At 33.5% G+C, this 23,869-nt stretch overlaps 1 protein-coding gene across 6 annotated transcripts in view; it reads left to right on the forward strand.

The window, feature by feature from the left end:
• Positions 1-23,869, forward strand: part of PIK3C2G (phosphatidylinositol-4-phosphate 3-kinase catalytic subunit type 2 gamma) — a 422,558-nt gene that overhangs the window by 23,216 nt on the left and 375,473 nt on the right. For 3 of the 6 annotated variants that reach the window (XM_005570265.5, XM_005570267.5, XM_065523811.2), the window contains 3 exons: positions 14,099-14,854; positions 18,926-19,008; positions 22,954-23,111. In XM_005570265.5, the coding sequence (XP_005570322.3) occupies positions 14,177-14,854; positions 18,926-19,008; positions 22,954-23,111 (919 nt within the window). In that variant the 5' untranslated portion in view covers positions 14,099-14,176. The remainder of the gene's footprint in view (positions 1-14,098; positions 14,855-18,925; positions 19,009-22,953; positions 23,112-23,869) is intronic. The other 3 variants (XM_074005892.1, XM_074005891.1, XM_065523812.2) reach the window with 1 other exon arrangement.

A 23,869-nucleotide genomic window follows, 5' to 3' on the forward strand; every position in this document is an offset into this window, starting at 1 on the left:
ATCTTGCTCATTAATACGGAGTAAATTTTGAAATTATTAAATTATATTTGCAATCATTATTTAGACCTAATCAATGTTAACTGATTTTTAAAGAGTTACTATTAGTTCCCTATTAGTGAGTTCTTATTTTGATTAAAAATTTGTGGCCTGATGCACGTTACTCATTAGAAGTGCACAAAGGTTTGTGAGCACTTACATATGTTCGAATATGTTTTAGCTGCTCTCACATACAAAACACAAACTGAATTCTTGGTATAGAACATATTTACCTTTAGAACTATGTAGACATAGTTCCATTATCTTAAGGCAGTTTGTCTTTAAAAGTAAACTGTATGTCCAGATGGATTTTTCTTTCTCCTCCTCCTTTTTCTTCCTCCTCTCTTCCTCTCTCCCTCCCTCCCTTCTTCCTCCTCCTCCTCCTCATTCTCTTCGTTTTCTTCATTTTTTTCACGTTGAGTAAATGCTTCATTTTGAAATTATCACAGTATACGTATATTTTCTGGTTATGTAGATATGTGCCATATACATATGCAGATGTGATATGCATATTCAGGGTTTTCTTTTTTTGCCATCTTCAATGTTGGTTGTTTCTACTTTTTCTGATTTATTTTTAGGATTTCCATAACATAGTGATAGTTCTTTCCATGAATGTTACAATTATAGTATCACTTCTTATACATTTCTATCACTTGTTCCTCTTATTCTGTATTCATAGTATTTCTCAATTTTTATTTCAAAATTTAGTTTTCTGATGTATAAATTCTGCTTTAAGGAATATTTTAAATATGTGACTGAATTTTCAGGTTCTTCACATCTCAGTATCCCATTAAGCTCCATTTTATTGACATCTCCTTCTCAATTTCTTTTTTTCATTTTGTTTGCTACTTTTTAATTTTATAGAGTATTTAATAGAACACATGATTTCTTAATTTTATCAATCACATATAACTACTCTTTTTATAATAATTACTTCGTTATACATAACATTTATTTTTCAGAAGTAAGATCTTTTATGTCTTGATAAGCACTCACTTTATTTCTTGTAGTATATTCTCACATCTATATTAACACATTTTTCCTAAGTACTCATCCTTAGAATTCTCTCCATTGATGACTCATAAATAATGTCTGCAGCTTATCTTGCCTGGTTCCTCTCATTATTGACCTGTTAGAGCATGTTTCTCAGATTTTCAACTAAAGGGATGGTAAATATGAAAAGACTTCATCTGATTTCTGGTCACTAGCAGTCACAATTTCTCTAAATTCTGGACTTCATCTATATTGCTTTCATCGTCTGATTGACTATTTTGAGAAGGTATACATATCTAGGTAATTCTAGTCAATATATAGTCCTTCTTTTGCCAGTAGTGGACTGTTTTTGTACTTTCTCATGGCATTTTTTGTATCCCAAATATTCATCCCCCATTCCTACATGAGGCAAAACATCCCCCATTCCTACATGATGCACGTCACCATAGACGCGACATTTTGCATTAATGCAAATTTTAGTCTTAGAAAGCATGTAGAAAGCTAAGTGGCCATGTGGCCCTCGTTGCTACTGAAAGGTGTTGCTGTGCAACAGTGCAACCTTTTTAGAGTGGTAGAGGGAATTGATCAGACCCTGTATCTCTCAATCCAGCAGTAGCAGGAAAATGAACCATCTCTTTACCATTTTTTTCAGGCTGGCATATTTATTCTCCTCCAGATACTAAGCAAGTGCCAGCCAGTACGTGTGGATGTTTTCCTTCCATTTCTGTTTAATCTGTTTTGACTGACATATGATAAAAATTTAGTTGACTGAATGCATGTCAGTCTTTGCGGCTCGTAATGCTATACTACCAATGAATTTTTTGTTTGCTTGTTCAATTCATAAAATATTTGCTTAATTTTTTGAGTTATGTTACCAGCCAGATACCATTCTACAGCAAGTCAACTGTATTGATGTTAAGTGTCTTGATTTTCATTGTTATTTAAATTATTATTATTCTAAGATTAGAGATATCATTAAGGATATTATTTCCTAAAACCACAGTCTATTTGACCAGCTTTTAATTTTATAATTTGTAACCTTTTTCAGGTTATTGCAAAGTTTTCTGAATTTTTCTACCTATTTATTCTTTCGCTCAACCTTACCATACTAATTCATTTAACTCTTATACTACATTGATTTTTACATGAATTCCCACTGTTGTGTTTCCTATGCAGTGAATCATATGACATAATTCAGATACTTGTTTTAAATAGTGAAAATAAAATGTGGTTATTCAAACAGTACATATTAGCCATATTTTAAAAAGTAATTTTATATGGTATATATCATTGTGTGTGCTGTGTTCTCAGAAGCATTAAAAGTACCAGTATATTCACCTTATTATTGGTTTTACCTACATTTACCTTTCAAAAAAAAATTCTAGCTCTTTCTCTAAATCATATTCATATCCAATATATCATTCACCATAACAATAACTTTGTCGAAGATTCAGTCGAAACTTAGATTTCTTTCTTCCTTTTTTTTAAACAGAATCTCACTCTATCACCCAGGTTGGAGTGCAGTGGTGCATATTGGTGCACCAACCTCCACCTCCCGGGCTCAAACAATTCTCATGCCTCAGCCTCCCAAGTATCTGGGATTACAGCCGTGCATCACCACGCCTGGCAATTTTTTTTTATTTTTTAGGAGAGATGGGGTTTTGCCATTTTGACCAGGCTGGTCTTGAACTCCTGGCCTCAAGTCTATCCTCCTGCCTTAGCCTCCCAAAGTGCTGGTATTACAGGCGTGAGCCACTGTGCCAGCTGAAACTTAGATTTCTTAAGAACCTGTATCCTCATGCTAACAATTACGTTAGTATTAAACATCATTAAGTAGGTTTTCATATTTTTGGTATTTTGAATAATTAATTCACCTATAAATTTTATTTTTTTGGTGAAAAACATCCACATGTTTCTAGCCACTAGAACAGCAATAGATACATCAGGGTATGTGTAATTTCTCTCCCGTTTCCTGCATCTGACAGAGGGCAGTAATGAAGCATTACCTCCCCTAAGTTTTCCTCATCCATACAAGTCTTCTCAAATCATGTCCTGGAAAGTGACTACCATGTAATGGGATTTCATGTAAGAGCTATAATTATTTACAACTTTGGTTTCAGAACAATATTAGAGTTCTCCAAAGAAGAAACTATTATGGAATTATTTGTTTCTGCTACTTACTTCCATTCACAGTGAAATATTCATAAAAACCTTTTGCATGAGTGGAAAATTTTGCTGCATTACATTGGTAACTAACAATAACACGCAAAATGGAAATAAAGATGACAATATACATTCTTTTATTATTATCAGTTAAAATACATAGAATCAGTTAAATAAAACAGACAAAATTAATAGATTAAGGGATACATCCAAATAGCAATTATAAAATGATGTGGCTACTATTTGTCAGACACTGATAAGTTACTTTTTTTGTTTTGTTTTTTGAGATGGCATCTCGCTCTGTTGCCCAGGCTGGAGTGCAGTGGCGGGATCTTAGCTCACTGCAACCTTCACCTCCCGGGTTCAAGCAGTTCTCCTGCCTCAGCCTCCCGTGTAGCTGGGATTATAGGCATGAGCCACCATGCCCTTCTAAGTTTTGTATTTTTAGTGAAGATGGGGTGTCACCACGTTGGCCAGGCTGGTCTCAAACTCCCAACCTCAGGTGATCCACCCACCTCGGCCTCCCAAAGTGTTGGGATTATGGGAGTGAGCCACTGAGCATGGCCCCACAAGTTTTTGTTAAATGATAGTTATTAACACTATGGAAGGTAGTTATTAATATCTTTATTTTTATTAATAATAAATTTGAGATGTTAGAAATGTTTATTAATTTACCCAAAGTCATGCAGCTATTAATGAAGACTAAAGATGAAACTCTCTTGAGCCCATTTTTTTTTTCTCATTAACCCCCGTTACCTTTGACTAAATGGTGCTGAAATTCTGCTTTAGTTTTGCAGAATTATGTTGAGCTTAGGGAATAACATTAAATGTGGCCCAAGGACTACTATTGTTTTCAAGGAAAATCTGCAGTGGCTTAGTTCCCAAGTGAGGTAAAACTTATCAGTTAAACCAGTCCCAATGGTTTTGGACTAGTATTCTATAAAATGTAGGCTAGCTCTACAATGATCTATAGTTTTACTCTAATTCTAGACCATTTAAAATAACAGAAAACAGTCTATTGTGGGTACTTTACAGTTAAAAGATATAATGCTTTATAAATATAAATCCTCTTAAGGGATAGTTTCATATTTCAAAAATGTAACTTTGACATGCCTGAAGTTGTTTACTAACATACCAACTCCTTTTATTATTAAATTATATACATTTTAAAAGGCATTTAAATTAAAAATACAATTTTAAGAACTACATCCGAATTGATTAGCATTTTTTCCCCATAAAAGCAAGAAGAGCGACAGACTCTCAATTTGAAAAATACACAGTGGGACACATTCTTTCACTTGAGATGTAATCCATGCAAGATGTTTTGCTGATATTTTTTAGGCTTCCTTTACACTGTTTTTGTAAGGAAGACTTGGTTCTCCCTTAGGACTTTGTTCTTTTGCAACACTCTAGTGGAAGCTCTTCATTGTCCCATGCCTCACATACCAAGGAATAGGAGACAGGCCCCACGTTCTTCTAAATGACTGTTGACTACCAGGCCACTCCTTTTCAACACAGTATAAAATTCCACTCCTTACACTCCCCAGACATCCTTCTCTACTGCCCCGTGTGTCTTCTACTTGCTGACCTCCTCTGACCTTGTTCCTCCACGTCTCTTAGAGACTTTTCTGCTAGTTACACTTGGCTCAGCATTTTCATTTCACACACTAACTCCAGCCTTCCCAGAGAACTTCAAAGTCATTCAATCATGATTTTTCTAAACAAGGTCATTTATTCCTTTTAGTAATAAAATACTCATGTTTTTCCCTAGGCCCATGGCAAACAAAATAAGAGACTGCATTTCCAGCCTTCCTGTTGTTATACATTCAGGGCAATGAGATGTGAGAAGAAGTGATATCTGCAGTTCTCAGTCAGGTCCTTAAAAAGAAGCAGCTTGCTTTTCACTTATTTTCCTCTTACCAGGACCACAAGTGGACAAAGTGAGATGGCAGTGGCTTATTATTTTTCTCCTACCTCTCAGACTATTCTGTACTTTTCTCGTTGGGGTCCATCCATCGTTATATACTGAATGTCTCTTATACTGAGATTTTATTCTCATATTGATATCTCTTCTTAATCTCTTAACCTTCTTTAAAAGAGACTTATGGAATAAACCATAAGATATGTCACCTCAATTCAAGACCCACATGTAACAACTGCTTATTCAGCATCTTCATGTAGATTTTGTACAAGTCCTTCAGTTTCATACATCCAATGAATCATGCTACCTAATACTTTTTAAATTGATGATATTCGCAACTACACAAAATAAAGGTACAGCTTAATGTGCTATTAGAAATTAAACAACCTTGTAATCACCTCTCATGTCTAGAAATTTCCTAATGTCCAGAAAGCCCTGCTTACTCTCCCAAACACAATGCCCTTTCTCTCCCCAAGGGTAAACACTCTTCTGACATCACTTCTGTACTTTTCTATATAATTTCTTCAAGCAAGTGTTTATTCCTAAATTGCATGGCTTTATTTTCCCTTATTTGGAGAGTAGATATTTTAAAGTATTTTTAAATTAATGTATTTCTGCTCCATTTATTTTTTTCTAGAAATTTACTTGTTAAAGAAACCATATTATTTTTTCTGTACAGATTTCCACCTGATTTAGTTTAACATGTCTCTGCCCTCTATATTTCCTGGGCATTGGTAATTAAATCTAGAGGCTTAATCAAATATATTCAAGTTAGAATTTTTGGCAAGATTTCTTCATGGTAGTTTTGAATTCTTTATCAGGAAGCACAAAACACCTGGCTGCCTCTCTTTTTGTGATATTAGCAGTCACCAATGCTTGATGCCTAGTTTTTATAATTCATTAGTTGCTGTAAAATATTGATAATGCAATTTCATCACTTTCTTCATTTATTTATTTCTCTTCTACAAAGAGAAACTTTGCCTCATCTATTACTTATTTATCCAATGACAGCTTTATTTTAGCTATAACAAAATAAATGTTTGATTGTTTATTAACCCTGCATTGTACAAAGACTATTAATTCATTGTGCATGAATGTGTGTCATGTGAATTCATGGATATAAACATATTTGATATTAGCCAGTAAGAGCCTCTTTGAGTTAGCTCACAGGTTCTATTGATTTACCCTCATATTCTTTGATGTCTTTCTTACTCACTAGAGTCACAGGACATCCCAGCTCATTGTATACATTATCTGCCCAAACCTGAAGTCAACTGGTCCACCAAGCAACCTTGCTTTCTTTTAGTAGGTAATGATGTTTGAGTACCACAATCTGAATGTGAGGAATGCTCATTGTACTGAAATGAACGTTACTTCTAGGCCTTCCAAGGAACGAAGTTATAAGAAATGACACACACAAACACACACATACACACACACACACACACACACACACAGAGAGAGAGAGAGAGAGAGAGAGAGACAGAGAGAGACTCTGGGGATGCTAGAATTACTCATTTTTAAAATCCAGCATTATACACAAAATATTATTAGGATAAAAATTCTAATACAGTCACTTATATGATTAATAAAAAATTTTCTTAAAAATGCATACATTATTTTCATGTCCTCCACCTTTTACTAAAGTTGAACTGTGTCTATGTTGTCAGTTCAGATAGCCATATTAAACTGTCTTCAATATGTCCCTCATCTGTCTGAGGTCTCTAAGAAAACATGTTATATATTTAATTCTCACCAACAGCCTTTATGTTGATATATCTCTGTCATTTTGAGTGTCTGAAGCTTATTCTGCAGTATTTATTAATAAAAGTCCATAAGAACAATATTTCCTGAGTTCCTGCATGTTTCCTCAGTTCCGGAGCCATGACAGCATGAGAAGCTTTAATTTTGAAGTCAGTTTATGTCCTTGGTTCAATTTTCTTTTCTTGAATATCTAAAATATATCATATTATTTGCTTCTGTCACAAGGTGTTGCTGCCAAAAAGTCTGGTGACAATTTTCCTTCCCATAAGATTACAAGACTATTTTGGTCTTTTTCACTGCTGTGACTCATGACCTAATACTTTGTAACAAAGTGCCTTCTCATGTCTTCACCTGTCTTCATTCACTTCATCTTTCTCCTTTTATATTGCACATCTTTTAATCCTATTTATTTATTTTTGAGATAGAGTTTTGCTCTTGTTGCCCAGGCTGGAGTGCAGTGACGTGATCTCCATTCACTGCAACCTCTGCCTTCCAGTTTCAAGCAATTATCCTGCCTCAGCCTCCCAAGTAGCTGGGATTACAGGCGTGCACCACCACACCCTGCTAATTTTGTGTATTTTTAATAGGGACAGGGTTTCACCATGTTGGCCAGGCTGGCTTCAAACTCCTGACCTCGTGATCCGCCCACCTCGGCCTCCCAAAGTGCTGGGATTACAGTCGTGAGCCTCCACACCTGGCCTATCTTCTATTTTTCTTACTCCTGTTTTTCTTCCTTCTTGTTTTTGACTTGACTGCCAAATTGATATCCTCTGTATGGAAACCAATTTAAGAACCTCCTCTTCCTCTTCTCAATCTGTCAGAAAAACTACTTCCTTCAAGTTAGCTTAGGAATCTTCTATTCTTGAAATCTTACCCCACTCACTTTGACACACTGAAATCTTCTTTTCCTAATGACACTGCTTACAGTTTTAATGTAAAAAAATTCTCTGAGCAGCAAATAAATTATTGAAAATAATTTTCCAATCCTCTCACTCATTACTAAGAGAACACTCAGTAAAACAAGATTTAAACAGAGGAAGGGGATCTGCATATTTGTTGCAGTAGACAAAGCAAACAGCAGCTACATCTTCTGATCAGTAAACCTTCTCATTGTCCTGGAATTCTCTTCAGGTTAGATTTGTCTGACAATAATTGAATCATTGTTTCTTCCTCAAATGCCACTAGGTTGTACTTATGCAGCCCCCATAGCGAGTGTCATATTTTAAGGGCTATCAGCATTCAGTCTGTGGGTTTCCTTCACTCTCCATGTCTTTCCCTGAAGCAAGCTTTATTCCTACAAATCATTTACCCCAAAGTTGTTATGTGAAAATAGGAGGCTAACTTTTTATTGTCTTATTTACTCCTAAGACACACTCAGAGGCATTGAATGAATTACTGATTCAACTGCTTTATTATATTTAACGTTGAAAGTTTAACAATGCTTAGGAATCAAAACATTCTTGAAACCAGGTCTAATGTCCTGCACAAAATTATATTTGACATATTGCACATTCTAAACAAAAACATACCCAACATACAAACCTCAGATATGTTCTTCATGAATTTTATTTTTGCTTTTTCCAAGGCAAAATAAGCTTAATAATATTCTATATAAAATCCTACAAATAAAATGGAGCCTGTGTCTATTAAAGTGATTCCTATATTGTACAATAATATAAATTTGTGTCTATGACCTACTTGAAAGCCAGAGCTGTATTCTATATTTTTTGTATTCATTTTTGTATTCCAAGTGCTCTGTACGATGCTTGACATATATACTTAAAAACAGCTACTGAATAAACAAATGTGCAAATGAGTAATAGGTGTGTGAATAAATAAATGTATTCATTCAAGTCAGTATCTCTCAAAAATGAGAATAAATGACAGCTTTGAATTTTCCATATGCAAGAATCTTTAGGCAGTTTAATGGGAAGTGAAGCTTCTATCAGATTATATGTGAATAAGAAAACGTCAGTTGTTCGCATAAAAGGGCAGCTAATCAAGATTGTAAAGATTAGTTTTCCTCAAGCAACTCTTGTCTTCACTTAAATAAAAATAGTATCAGAGCTTACATAAATAATAAAATGTTTACCTTATCACTCAATTCCAAATTAGAAATGAAAAAGGTGAGATAATGTAAATAATAAAAGATAAATCTATCTATCTATCTATCTATCTATCTATCTATCTATCTATCTGTCTGTCTATCTATCTGGTTATTGTCTTCTCTATACACCAAATTGAACTGAGAAAGGTCAGATTTATGTCTTGCTAAAATATTATTTTCTGTGTGTGTGTCTTATCACTCAATTCCAAATTAGAAATGAAAAAGGTGAGATAATGTAAATAATAAAAGATAAATCTATCTATCTATCTATCTATCTATCTATCTATCTATCTATCTATCTGTCTATCTATCTGGTTATTGTCTTCTCTATACACCAAATTGAACCGAGAAAGGTCAGATTTATGTCTTGCTAAAATATTATTTTCTGTGTGTGTGTCTGTGTAATACATACACTTGGTTCAGCAAGTGAGGAGATACTTGGGAATTGGTTGAGCAGTTGAAGAGAAACTTGGGAATTTCAGAATATCCTTCCAGCTCACAGCCTTCTCAGTAACCAGGTCAGCAGCCATAGTTAAAGACTTCCCTTCCACCTCACTAAAAATACAGGTGGTTTAGCTCATTAAACATTGACACATCCTGTCTTGGCACAATCTCTATCTCCCATGATATTTATATAAATTAAAACACTGGTAAATTTTATATTCCTAAAATTTGTTATCTGAAATAAAGATCATTTTTATTTAATCCCATAATTTATTTCTTCTATACTTCTCTCATCTTCCTCCTGTAGATATTCTTAGTAATATGGGCAGGACTTTTTGGATCAAGAACAAACATTCTCAGAAAGGTTCCTTTTTTGTTGTTCTTTTGTAAAATAAACATTTTTGTTCCTATTCTGAACATTGGAGTTGTTTGAATGATATTTACACCTTTGTAGATTTAAAAAATAGAAGCAGCTGGCAGAGGCTGTCCTTTTCTTGATAGGTGCCGAATTTTTGTCTGTACTTTCTCTTTGAAGCCAGATAAGTAAGTAATCCTCAACAGAAACTGACCTCTTGCAAGTTGAACTGAATACAAGGTTATAAGCAATTGTAGTACACTAAGCAGTTGTCATTAATAATACCACCTTTCAAATATCACTGTTTGAATTGAGCTGAACTTTACAACCAATAACAGAGAGCTGTTTTTTTGTGTGGTCTTCTATACTTATTCTAGTCTCTGATTTTCCAGTTAATTTAGGAAATACCTTTCAGTTTATATATTTATTTTCTATTGCTGCTGTAACAAATTATAACAAACTTTGTGGCTTAAAGCAACCCACTTATTACGTTTCGGTTCTGTAAGTCAGAAGTCCAACATGGGTCCCATTGTGCTAAGATCAAGATTTCATCAGGGCTGTATTCCTTCCTGGAGGCTCCAAGGGAGAGATCCCTTGACTATTCCAGCTTCTAGAGACGTCTTATATTTCTAGCCATGTGGCCCCTTTCTTCATCTTAAAAGCCATCAAAGTGGATTCAATCCTCATATCACAGCAGTCTGATCTCTTCTCTCCTTCTCCCATTTTAAGGATCTTTGTGATTACACTGGGTCCAGTCAGATAATCTTTCCATTTTAAGGTAAGCTAATTAGGAAACTTAATTTCATCTGCATTCTTAAATCCTCTTTGCCAGGTAACTTACCGTGGTCACAGGTTCCAGGGATCAAAACATGAGAATATTTGAGGGGACACAGTTTTGTCTATGAAATACATTTTCTGTAGTTCTGCAGACTTACTTAAATCAGGGACTCTTAGACATGCCTTCTCAAATATGTCACAATTGCTCTTAAACTACACGTGTAGTCTGTTTCAAAGTCAAAGTGTATGACTTTTAATTATTTTATACATTACTTCATAACGCAAAATGCAAACATTTATTGGCTGGAACTAAATAACATTTTTGTTTGTTGGTTTATAAACTAAGAAATATTGTAGCTTCTAGAATATGATGGTACAAAAAAGATTGAAAATTATTAGAAATTTCTTAAAACAACCAAATTTAATATTAAGAAATGGATCCGGAAGAGGTTGTGTTTTTTATTACATTTTCAATATGAAAAGATATTTCTCATTCTCCTTTATCTCATGATAATGAAATTTTTTCAGACAGGCTTCTAACCCATTTCAAGCTTGCTGTGAGAAGTACTTGAAAAAAAATGTTGTTATTAATAAAAATTAAAAAGTTTTTAACCCTTTTTAGTGGAGATAGTTGAGTTGAGTGAATACTCTGTTTCAGGGCCAAAATCCAGGCATGCTCTACATGTTATACTAGTATGTCATGTTCACTCATGTGCCTCCTTTAATCCTTGTTTATAATAAATCTGTAAACATAAACTCAAATCTTAGATAAGTTAATACACTTTTTTGTTCCTCCGTTTATTTGCTCAGTGGTAGTAATAATATTATGTATCTGACAGATTGAAGTGAGAAATAAACATGTTAAAACATATAAATGTCTACATATATAAAGCATTAGCACAGAGTAGGTGCTCAAAAACTGTTAGATATCATTAACAATAACAAGATGGTCCAGCCTAAAGGAATCTTTAATTGCTCCATCAGACCACTGATACCTTGTTTAAAGACCTTCCTGTGACTCCATAAAATTAAAAAAACTCAAGGTTTTGAAAACATCAAAAATTGTAGAAGTCACTTTAATGTAGCTACATTTACCATAATAAACTACAAGGAGCAAGTCAAGCTAAGAAAGAGCGGAACAGAATATTAAGTGTTGTTGTCAAAATTAAAGTCACATCTGCTGACAAATTCTGAGTTCCATGACAGATGGTTAAAGGAGTACAATTTGCTCCAATGAAACATAGCTTATACTAGAAACATCAAGAGAAAAATTGCCATTCCTGAAAAGGGCGTTTCAGGTAGATAATGATATAGCTATGTGACTCATGAATTCTTATAATAGCTTTAAATAATATTTTGAGATTCATTTTCTGGTTAACACTTTTTTATATACACCATTTACATACATCTCTTGAAAATCTTTCCCAAATTTATCAGTTAGTTCAATTACTTTACTGAATATATAAAGTATAATAAATCTAATTCATTTATTCCTTAGGTGATTATGATTTTCAAAAAATTTTAAATGCCAATATAATAAAAATCAAATTGCATTGCAAAAAAGATTGATAGAGAAATGTTTGATAATCATTACCAGAATTATCCTTTAAAATTGTTTTTGTCTTTACCACATACACACATAATTGTCAAGAGAATTAATAAATCCATCAAAGTGAAGCAAATACTTCACAATTTCATTTTTTTCCTAACTTAACTGTAGTTTTAAAAAATTTGTTAAATAATATGGTCAACAAAAGAGCATCTACTCTGAGTGAAGCAATAGACGAGGCACTGAGTTGTAAGTAAGAAAAACCAATAACAAATGTGGTCTGCTGATCTAATGGAAAGGTGAAATGGTACATATGTAATTACAGGTGTAATTATTAGTCCCAATGAGAAGTGTAAACTGTAGAAAATATACAGTAGTTTTACCTTCCCAGGGCATTCAGAAGGTTTCTTTGAAGAACTAATATTTCAATTAAATCCTAAATAATGAAAAAGAATTAGCAAGGCAAGAAGTAGGATGAGTGTCCAGGATAACACCCTGGAAAATGTCAGTTATCAAAAATGAAGTCCTTTTGAGGAGCCAGAAGGCCAGGATGATGAAAAGGAGAGAATGAAACTGAGTAGCATAAGGGGAACCTAGACAGTGTGCAGTGTCACGTATCATTAAGGAACTTCCAAGTCAACTGAGGAATTAATAAATGTTATCCTGAGATAATAAGGAACCACTGAAAAACTATAACCAGTGGCGATATTTGGTTAATGTCTTAAATAAAACATACATAATTGGATTACTGTATAGAGCACAAAAATGAATTGCAGAAAATGGAAAAGGAGTCCCAGAGTCAATACAATATTTCAAGTGAAAATATGAAAGCTTTAAATGAGGACTATGGTAGTGATAGAGAGGGGAAGACAGATTCAAGATGTATTTCTGTAGTACACCCTACAAGGACTGGTGGATTATTGGATATAGAAGAAGAAAGATGAGGAAGGATTCAAAGGTGAAACTCTGGTTTCTGGTTTGAGCAACTGCGTGAATAATTGTGTCATTTTGTTGCCCCATAGAACACTGTAATAAGAGCAGATTCTTGGGTGAATTATGATTAGTTTTGGACTTTCATTTGGAGACTTAAAAGATATCCAAATGGAGCTATTGATTAAGTAATAAGAAGAGTGGCCAAGGTTAAAGTCATTGACAAATGGATAGGATAGTAATTTAAACCACAGGAGGTATGAAATAATTTACTATAAAAGAATAATAGGGAAGAAAAAAAGCTCTGACAAGGATATGATGGAAAGTGCATAATAGGAAAAAAAAAACAAAAACAAAAACACGGAAAGACTCAGAAAGTTCAGTGTCATGAAAAGCCAAAGTAAGAAAGCAAGAAATTACAAGTATGGTGAATGGTATCAAATCCTGTGAAGAGATAAATTCAAAAAGGACTGAAAACTGTCTTTTGAATTTACTAACATGAAGTCAATTGATGAACTTAATGTTAGTAGTTTTAGGGAAGTATAAAAGGCTTTGCAATTATTTAGAGTTTTTTGGGGAAAAGGAAAATGTCTAGCTAACCATATTAAGGTGATTTGTTGTGGTGGATAGAAAAGAGTTAAAACTATGTCTATGGACGGGGTAATTGCTGGTCAAGAAGAGACTGTTTAGCTAATAAGAAAGAGACTTTAGCATGCCAACATGCTTATAGATTTCCCTCTGTACTCAAATGATAAGTGGATATTTAATAGAAAAAGGGGAATATTGACTTTGAATAGGTTCATGAAACTTTCATTATAATTGAGGTGAACTTATTTTTCTATCACAGGAGTTTTATCAGTCTACCCAGTCAATACTTTCCTTTCAGACTCATAATGTTGTAAGACCAGATAGAGTTTTATAGTACTTAAGGAATTATTTCACTTGCTAAAAAAAAAAAGCCCACAAAACACTTGTTTATAGTTATTTATCCTATATCTGTCTTACAAGCTCTTTTCTTTCAAATTAAATACTTTTTCTTTCATTTTATGCTTTTTCTAGGAAAATTTCTGTCTTCTTTTGTATTATCAAGGAGATATTTGGAGCAGAGTCAACCCTCTCAGTTACATAAAATAAAAAATGGCATATTCTTGGCAAACAGATCCAAATCCCAATGAATCACATGAAAAGCAGTATGAACACCAAGAATTTCTCTTTGTAAATCAACCCCATTCTTCTAGCCAAGTCAGTCTGGGTTTTGATCAGATAGTAGATGAGATCAGTGGCAAAATTCCACACTACGAGAGTGAAATTGATGAAGACACCTTTTTTGTGCCTATTGCACCAAAATGGGACTCAAAAGGGCATTCATTAAACGAAGCACACCAAATATCCTTGAATGAATTCACTTCTAAAAGCCGTGAACTCTCCTGGCATCAAGTTAGAAAAGCACCAGCAATTGGTTTTAGTCCTTCTGTGTTACCAAAACCTCAAAATATGAATAAAGAATGCCCCTGGGGAAGCCCCAGAGGAAAACATCATGGTGCTGATGATTCCAGATTCAATATTTTAGCTCCATCATTCACAAGTTTGGATAAAATTAATCTACAGAAAGAATTAGAAAATGAAAACCGTAACTACCCTATAGGATTTGAAAGCAGCATTCCTCCTACAAATTCGTCCTTCTCAACTGACTTCATGCCCAAAGAAGAGAATAAAAGGAGTGGACATGTGAACATTGTGGAACCCTCTTTGATGCTTTTGAAAGGCTCTCTTCAACCCGGGATGGGGGAAAGTACATGGCAGAAGAACATAGAGGTATGTGTAATACATGTCAATCTAAAAATATGAATCTGAAAGAATCATTCAATAATGTATTGTGTTAATTTGGTAATGAAGGTAACTAACCTTAAATAGGGAAACCTATTCATATTACTTTTGAAAAAAATATTTTCAGAAATGATGTGTTCTTGTATTAAAGATTTTTTTCTGAGAAAAGGGGAAATAAATTTTTTAAAATATCATCTATAAGGTTCCAGTTCCAGTTTCATCAAAACTATTATAAAATTTTATTTGGTTTTAATTATGGTACTTTCATTTCATTGATAAAAATAGCAGAGTTGAAGGTTTAACTGATAATATTTTCTATTTTTTGTTTAATGCACATACACAAATACAAATACGTTTCATTACATTTATATTTTAAGTCACATTGTAATGATTTGGAACTTTATATCATTATTGGTAGGAAAAAATGCCCCTTTACTCAGAGTCTCCTAATTTATATGATTAGCAGGCAACTTCTATCGAGATCATTCCAAAGGTAGGAAATTAAGTATTCATTGTGTGACTCATCTTAATGCTTTTATTACTAACTTTCCAATCATTTTAGTAACCAGAGCTTTTTTCTGTATTTGAACACTTCTCTGTTTCTCTGCTTGAGTCTAGACACAAGTAAAATCAGAAGTAAATAATATTTATTTCTGATTTAAAAAAGGAGAAACATTATTGCAGCTGTAGTTTCCTGGGTGAGGCAGATGGGTTCTTTATTTAATACAACAACTATTTTTAAAATCCTTAAAATATATTGTGATATGCTATCCAGAGTAATGCAAAGAAGAAAAGATATGATGCCTGAATTCAGGAATAGCATATTGCTCATGTTAACTTGCAAACAAATAATGGCAACATAGTAAAATAACAGGTGGAATAAGTGCATAGGAAAAGAAACATCTAATTCTATTTCATTCGAATTCACTTGCAAAAGAGGTAGCACCTCAAAATATCTAAATTAAAATTCAGTAAATCTTGGGGCTGTTTAGTTCTGATCACAATAGTGTAACAACTACTAAACTTTCCCTGCTCCTAAAAACAACTATACAGTTAGACGAAATAAATGAAGCAGTTGATTGAAGGTGTTGAATAGGCAGTACAGAACATAAATCCTTGAGAAAAGTGAGCCCTGTGATCATCTCAGTCTGTGCCTGAGGGCAATTTCATGCTGCTGTGCAGGCTGGTGGAGCCCAGTCTGAGCAGCACTATCACTGACTGCGAAGGCAGAGCCTGCAGTTCCAAGTTGCAGAAGCAGCTATGATTTGACAAGCAGAGTGCTACAGAAGAGGTAGCTATGAAATGGGTATGGGTCAGAAGTATAGAGAGGACTTACTGCTTGGCCAATATTAGGATATGCTTGCAAGGCTTAGTAGATAATGTCAGCTTTTGACTGAGAATTGGATGGGATTGTGTTAATTACACAGACTTGAAATTACAAGGCAGAAATTTGGGCCAAATTAGAGAAGAGACTGATATGAGCACTTCAGGCATTCAAATGAAGCTACAAAGCCATGTCTTCAGAGTAAAACTCATGCTCTAAAATGAATGCTACATTAACCAAAATAGATGTGGCCTAACAACAACCAAAAATCAGAGTAATAAGGCAAACAAGACAAGAAGGATTTTAACTGCCTGCCAATGAAAAATAAATTAATGATGATTCATCATGAGCCATCTACAATATTCAACATAAAATAAAAAATGCATAGATATGTAAAGAAGCAGGGAATTTTGGCTCTCGCTCAAGAAAATAACTCTGTCAGTCAAAAGAGCCTCTGAGATAATCCAGATGTTGGAATTAACAGATGGGGACTTTAAATTGGTTATTAAAAGTATGTTCAAGTAGATAAAGATGTTCATAATGGCTAGCCCAATGATGAGCTCAGCAGGAAATTAGAAACATCAAGAAACAAACACACAAAAACAAAGGCCAAGTCCAGTGCTGGAAACAAAATATATGCAATAAAAAAGTTACTCGATGTGCTTAACAACAGATAGGAAAGAACAGGTGAAAAATAATAATTTGAAAGCAAAACAGCAGAAATTATCCAAACTGAAGTAGAGAAAACACAGAGATCATATAAATATGAGCAGGGATTCAGAGACTTATGAGACAAGAAGCATAATATGTGGACAACTGGAATGCTAACAAGAGGAAAGAAAAATAGGGAGCAAAATTAATTTGAAGAAATAATGGTCAGGAAATTATTCAAATTTGATAGAAAATATCAAATTACAGATCTAAGAAGCTCACCACAACCCAAATAGAATAAATGCAAAGACAGCCACATATAGACATTTTATACTCAAACATCTAAAAATTAAAAGAGAAAATTATGGAAGGGGGCAAAAAGGGAAGAAAAGATTTTACACAGTGGGACAACAATGTGAATAAAAGGAAACTTCTCACTCGAAACAATGGAGGCCAAAGACAATAGAATGACATTTTTAAATCTTTGAAAGAAAATAAAACATACTAAATATCCACTGAGTATAAGTTTCAAATCCAAAAACAAAATAAAGACATTACCATAAACAAATGTTGAAAGAAATTAGTCAGCTAGCAGACACATGAGAATTTCAAATTAAATACTTCCGGTACAAGGAAAATGACACCAGATGGAATCTAAGAAAGAGTTAAGAATGATAGAAATAGTAGTTGAATAATACAAATGACTACTTTAAATTTTTTGAAAGGCAATGTACTAAAGCAATACAATAACATGCTATTGTAGGATTTATTGTGTATGTGAATAAAAAACTATTCGGCAATAATAACATAATGGGTGGCAGGGGGTTAAATGTTATTTTGCTATGTAAATTCATACATGTTAAATGCAATGGTTACAGTAGTAACTCCAAGTAAACTGATATATGTTAAGAGTGTATATTGTAATTCCTAGAGCTAGTACCATGAATTATAAAAAAAAAAAAGAAGAAGAAAATCTAAAAATGCAGCAGAAGAATAAAATAAACATGTCAGGAGAAATAGAAGAACAGAATAAAATAGAAAAGACAATTAGAAACAAATATAAGTAAGACAGTCTTAAATCTAACAATTTCCATAAATTACAAAATGTAAATAGAATAAACATTCCAAACAAAAGGCAGGAATTGACAAATGAGATTAAAAAAAGGAAGGACTCAATTACTGTCTACGAGGGACACAAGAAACAAAGGCAGAGATAGATTGAAAGTAAAAGAAACAAAAAGACTTAACATTCAATCAGGAAAAAATGCTTGCATGATTATTAATATCAAAAATATTATTTCAGGGCTGAGAAAAAAGGGATCATTTTGTAATGCTAAAATGGTCAATCAGGAAGAGATAATAAATTGAAATGTGTACATACCTAATAACAGAGTTTTAAAATGCATAAGGCAAGGATGGTTTCTTTAATCCTACATGTGCTCTCTGACCAAGTTATTCATTCATATATTCCCAAGCTATTCATGTATATATTCCCAAGAAATGAAGCATGCATTCACATATTTACTTGTATATGAGCATTAATAGTTTTCTTTACAATACCAGAAAGCTAAAACCAACCCAGAGGTTCATTAATAGGAAGATGACTAAACAAATTGTGGAACAGTCACACAATGGAATACTACTAATCAGCAATAACAATGATAAACTATTGATATGTGTGATAGCAGAAATAATTTTAAAATATGTGTATCATTACATAGAAGCTGCAAATAAAATACCGCATATACCTTATTTATAGTGATAGAAATCTGAATAACAATAGTTACCAAATAGATATGCAGATTTATATAAAAAAAGATATGGGGACATTTTCTAAAATGAAAGAAATGTTCTATATTGTCATTGGGGTATTGATAGCACAGTTTTATGCCTTCTACAAAACTCAAATTATATACTTAAGATCTATGCATTTTTCTATATGTAAATATTACTTCAATTTTTAAAAATCTAAAAAGAATTTAAAAATGAAATCTGAATGAAACTTCAAAACAGGATAAAACTGTAGAATTATTTAATATTTTCTCTTCACCAAATTATATTAATTTAGTAGTTTTAATTTTAAGTCAATAGGTTGCTCCATTCAGCTAGTGGAAGTACCTCAAGGCAGTAATACGAGTCTGGCCTCTTTTTGCAACAACGTAAAAAAGTGAGTATTGGCATTTCATTAAACTTTGAAATTTTTGTGCCTAAATAAATTTGTGTATTTTGACATCACTGAACTGATTAATTTAGCATATAAAAGTCAAAGTCCTGTAATTCCAGAACACACACACACACACAAATTTTTGACAAATTAGTTCATTAATCAACTTCTGTTAATGTTTTTGTTGTTTATAGTCAAATAGATGTTTTTCTCTTAAAAATTTGGTTAAAGTTAAATGTTTTATAAATTCAGACGTGCACTTGTTTGTTGGTGGTTTGGTTTGCAATGAATTTTTTTGTTGTTGTTTAATGATACAAGTGACTAACACCTCTGGCTAACCCCCAAATTAACATAAATTTATCCTCCCTACCTGGGGCAGTCTATGTAGAATCATCATCGTTCAATCTTATCTTGAGTGGATTGGCAGAATATTGAATAAATGTGTGTGTGTTAATTCATTGAGAAATGAATTTGATCACTAGCAGATATTCCAAAAAAATCACTGGTATTTTGTTAATCTAAAGATGACTTTATGATATAAACATAGACACCTTTTTTAAGGCCAATTTCTTATTAGCAATTAAAATTTATATAGTTCTACCTCTTCTGTTGCTAAGGTTTCTGAAAGTTTTGAAAAACTAATGCATTCGGCCAGGCACGGTGGCTCACACGTATAATCCCAGAACTTTGGGGGGCCAAGACAGGTGGATCACTGGAGGCCAGGAGTTCAAGACCACCCTAGCCAAAGTGGTGAGACCCTGTCTCTGCCAAAAATATAAAAGAAAAAAACATTGCTAGGTGTGGTGGCATGCACCTGTAACACCAGATACTTGGGAGGCTGAGTCAGGACAACCACTTGAACCCAGGATGTGGAGCTTGCAGTGAGCTGTCACATCATTGCACACCAGCCTGGGCGACAGAGTGAGACCCTGTCTCAAAAAAGAAAAATAAAAGGCCGGGCATGGTGGCTCCTGCCTGTAATCCCAGCACTTTGGGAGGCCCAGGTGGGTGGATCACTTGAAGTCAGGAGTTCGAGACCAGCCTGGCCAACATGGTGAATGAAACTTCGTCTCTACTAAAAATATAAAAATTAGCCAGGTGTGGTGACAGGAGACTGTAATCCCAGCTACTCGGGAGGCTGAGGCAGGGGAATCACTTGAACCTGGGAGGTGGAGGTTGCAGTGAGCTGAGATTGCGCCATTGTACTCTAGCCTGGGTGACAAGAGGGAAACTCCATATCAAAAAAAAAAAAAAAAAAGAAGAAAAACTAAGGCATTCATATTTTAATTATTTGGTTTTAACTCAGTTTTGGTTGTTGTCTGAAATATAACTATACAGTTTTATAAGCTTTCACTTTCTACCAAATGATTATTTGAAATTAAATGTTTGAATCATTTATTTAGTCATTAATTTAAAGTCTATTTCATTGTCTAATAACTAGCTCATGCATGGGAGATACTCATATTTAAAATAAACAAGTAAACAAAAAAGCAAGGTCCCTGCCTCATAAAACCTATAACCATGAGAAGGATTGAAAGGCTTACACACAAAGATACAAAACATTCACCTCAAATTTGCAAAAACAAATCACCTCAAGTTCACGGAAATGTTCAATCTTTAATTAACTTCTTGCTCTAGTTTAAGGGAAAAAAATTCGAAATAGTACTTAGGATTCCTAAATTAGGATCTTTAATGTTATCAATATTTATTCTTTCAGGAATAAGCTACTCGCTGTCACAATATGATAAGCATAGCTAGAAACTTGCTACTTTACATCTAAAATATAGTTAACTTTTACTTTACCTTCTAAGCATGGCAAAGAACTGTCTTAATACTTTAAGATCACTCTTGTGAATAACGCTACTCACAGACCACATTATTAGCTCCTCCAGCAACTCGCTTTTTTAAAACGCAATTTCATATTCTTAGATGAAATATTTTTGTGGATGCAGTAGTGACATCAAAATACCTTATGTGATGATTTTCCAATGATTTATAGTATACTTTCCAAGCTCTTTAATATAATTTTTCTAAATAATTTATTTCATAATAGTCATGAAAACTAAAATATACACCAAACAATAACTTTACAGTAGTGAAAAGAAGCCATAAGTTATAGTCACACACTCTTTCTTTGTTTTCAATAGTTTGCTGGCAAATATTTATAAAATGATTAAATGTATACATGCATAATTATTTTGTTCACAACAGGATATTTACTCAAAAATAAGTATGTTTGAGGACCTACTATGTGGCAAGCACCCTTAATTCAAAAGAAGATCAAATGGAATTTGAGAGCTGTTTCAAAAGAGGGTCTCCAAAACTTTGATTTCTCATTGTAACATACTTTAAAGCCACATCTTTCAAATAAAAAATGCCATATTCTTGTAACAAATATGATAACATGCCATAGCATATGAAAGAAGTTTCTGGCCCATGGTAGATGCTCAGCAAAGGTTTAGGAGAGAATGAATCATGAATTTGTGTTTTAAATTTAATTTCTTAAAATGGTAGAAGCTGAAATCATGGACGCATTGAGAAGTGTCTTATTACGTGATAAATGCAATTCATAAGGCTCCTCAATCCCTAACTGGACTCTAGACCTTAATGGTAGAGTATAACAATGAAGAGTGGCCCATGTCCTCATTCTGAGCAGTGGCTCTCAAACTGCAGTTTCAGAGCAGCAACAGCCGCAGCTTACTTGGAAAATTGTTAGTAGGACAAGTCTGGGAGACCCTCTGCAGATCTACTGAATCAGAAACTAAGGGATGGGATCCAGAACACAAGTGGATACAGATGCATGCCAGGCCATTGGATGAATGTGTATTTCCTTACCCATTTGCCAGGCCCCTCATGGAGAAGATGTTTCCACAGAATAAAGCATTGGTGCTCCACAAATAGCTATTAGGTTCGTGCAAAATTAACTGCAGTTTCTGCAATTTAGGAAGAGAACCATGAAGTTTAGATGTCAGCATAGTTAACATAAAAAAACCCCACAAGATTTCATATTCACCCTCAGAAACATTTTAAATAGCTACTTGAAAATATCTTCATGTTATATTCTACATGTGGGCATAAAACATTGATCACAGAGAATCAAGCTATGGTAACATGCAATGACATTATACTTTACATGTGTATATTGCTTTACAATCTGTAAATCTTTTACACGTCTTTTCTATTGTAATAGAAAACCTTTGATGTAGATATTAACATCTACCTCAGTACCTTTGAGGTAGATATTAATATCATCACTTGTGCAAAAAAACTTGTCAAATAACTTGCCTCTGGCCATAACGTTACTAAATAAAAGTGCCAGGATCCAAAGTCAAGGCGTCTGGCTCCAAGGGTAAACTGTTTTTGCAATTCTTTGACTCATTTATGTGTAATTGTTCAGAATATAAGAATTACTTTTAGGCTGTAATATTTGTGTAAAATTCAAGTAGTTGTGTAGTATCTAAAAATTTTAAAGAAAATGGAGAGACAAGAATAGTGTTTACAAACTTGACAAGAACAAGAGAATTTATTTGCCAAAATTTCTAAATCAAAATGAGTGACTTGCAGCTTGACAAAATTAGGCGTGGAAGAAATCTAAGAGGAAGAACTCTGGCATTAAAAGCAATGTAAATGAAGCAAGTAATAATATTCAGAGTGAATCCTCACGTTTCATGTTATGACAATGAATTCTTAATTATTTCAAATGAGATGCTCCTGGGAAAGCCTAAGGAACAGTCCTTTACGCTTGTTTTTGGTATAATTGCAATCTCTACCAATCTGGACTAGCTAGATGCACTGCACCACAAATCAATTACTGATTTCTTTCATGTTTTAAGTCTTTTATAGCAAAACACTACATGAAGTTTCTTATGATTATATTGTGGGCAATATGTTTTAAACTGTGTCTTGCAGGTCTTGTCCTAAGTATTTTTCTTAACATGTATTTTTCAGAATCAGAGAAAGATACGATGCAGCTGACATTAATTTCAATTCTGGGAAGATCTGGAGCACTACTACAGCATTTCCGTATCAGCTCTTTTCTAAGACCAAGTTTAATATACATATTTTTATTGATAACTCAACACAACCTCTTCATTTTATGCCATGTGGTAAGCAACTTTGCAAATAGTCTACAAATCTCTACAAAGCTGGTACTGGCTACGTAGCCTTGAATTCAAAGTCTGAAATGATTCAAAAATAATATTAGCTACTGTTTTCCCCTGAAGCAAAATAAGAAGAAAACATCAGGGAGCCTTTTGTTAATATTTAAGGGAGGAAAGCAGAACTATTTTCTTCAAGAAGTATCTTCACATAGCTCACCCCACAATATTTTGTCTTCCTGCTATAAAATGCTTAATAGCAAGTATAGCAGGTTTTTAATATATTAAAAAAATGAATTTCAAAGAGATTCTAGATAAAGATGGTATTAAAGTAAAAATGGCTGCTTCTTTCTAGTAGGAACAAATATTTCCTTGAAATATAAATAAATTGTGAGGTAGAATAGACATTGTTACACAGAATCTCTATTTCCATAATGAGGAAACTAGTAGCATGGTGTAACATACCTCCATCAGAATTAGCAAACCTATTGATTCAGTCTCTGGGGATGAAACCCAGGAATTTATATTTTATCAAATTTGCCTAAGGATTTTTACTTTTCTAAAGTTTTAGAATATCTGTAAAGTTATTTAGTATCTTACTTCATTGTTATAGTTCACTAATCTGCAAAACAGTATTAGCTCTTTAAACATTTAGATTGCTATTGAGTTTCTACATATTAACAGGAAACTATTTCCTGACACATAATGATCCATTAAATATTTTCTTTTATTTATTAATTACTGTTATTATTGTGCTTCTTTCTTAC

This window comes from Macaca fascicularis, chromosome 11 (genome assembly GCF_037993035.2).
Source record: "Macaca fascicularis isolate 582-1 chromosome 11, T2T-MFA8v1.1".
Classification (NCBI taxonomy): domain Eukaryota; kingdom Metazoa; phylum Chordata; class Mammalia; order Primates; family Cercopithecidae; genus Macaca; species Macaca fascicularis.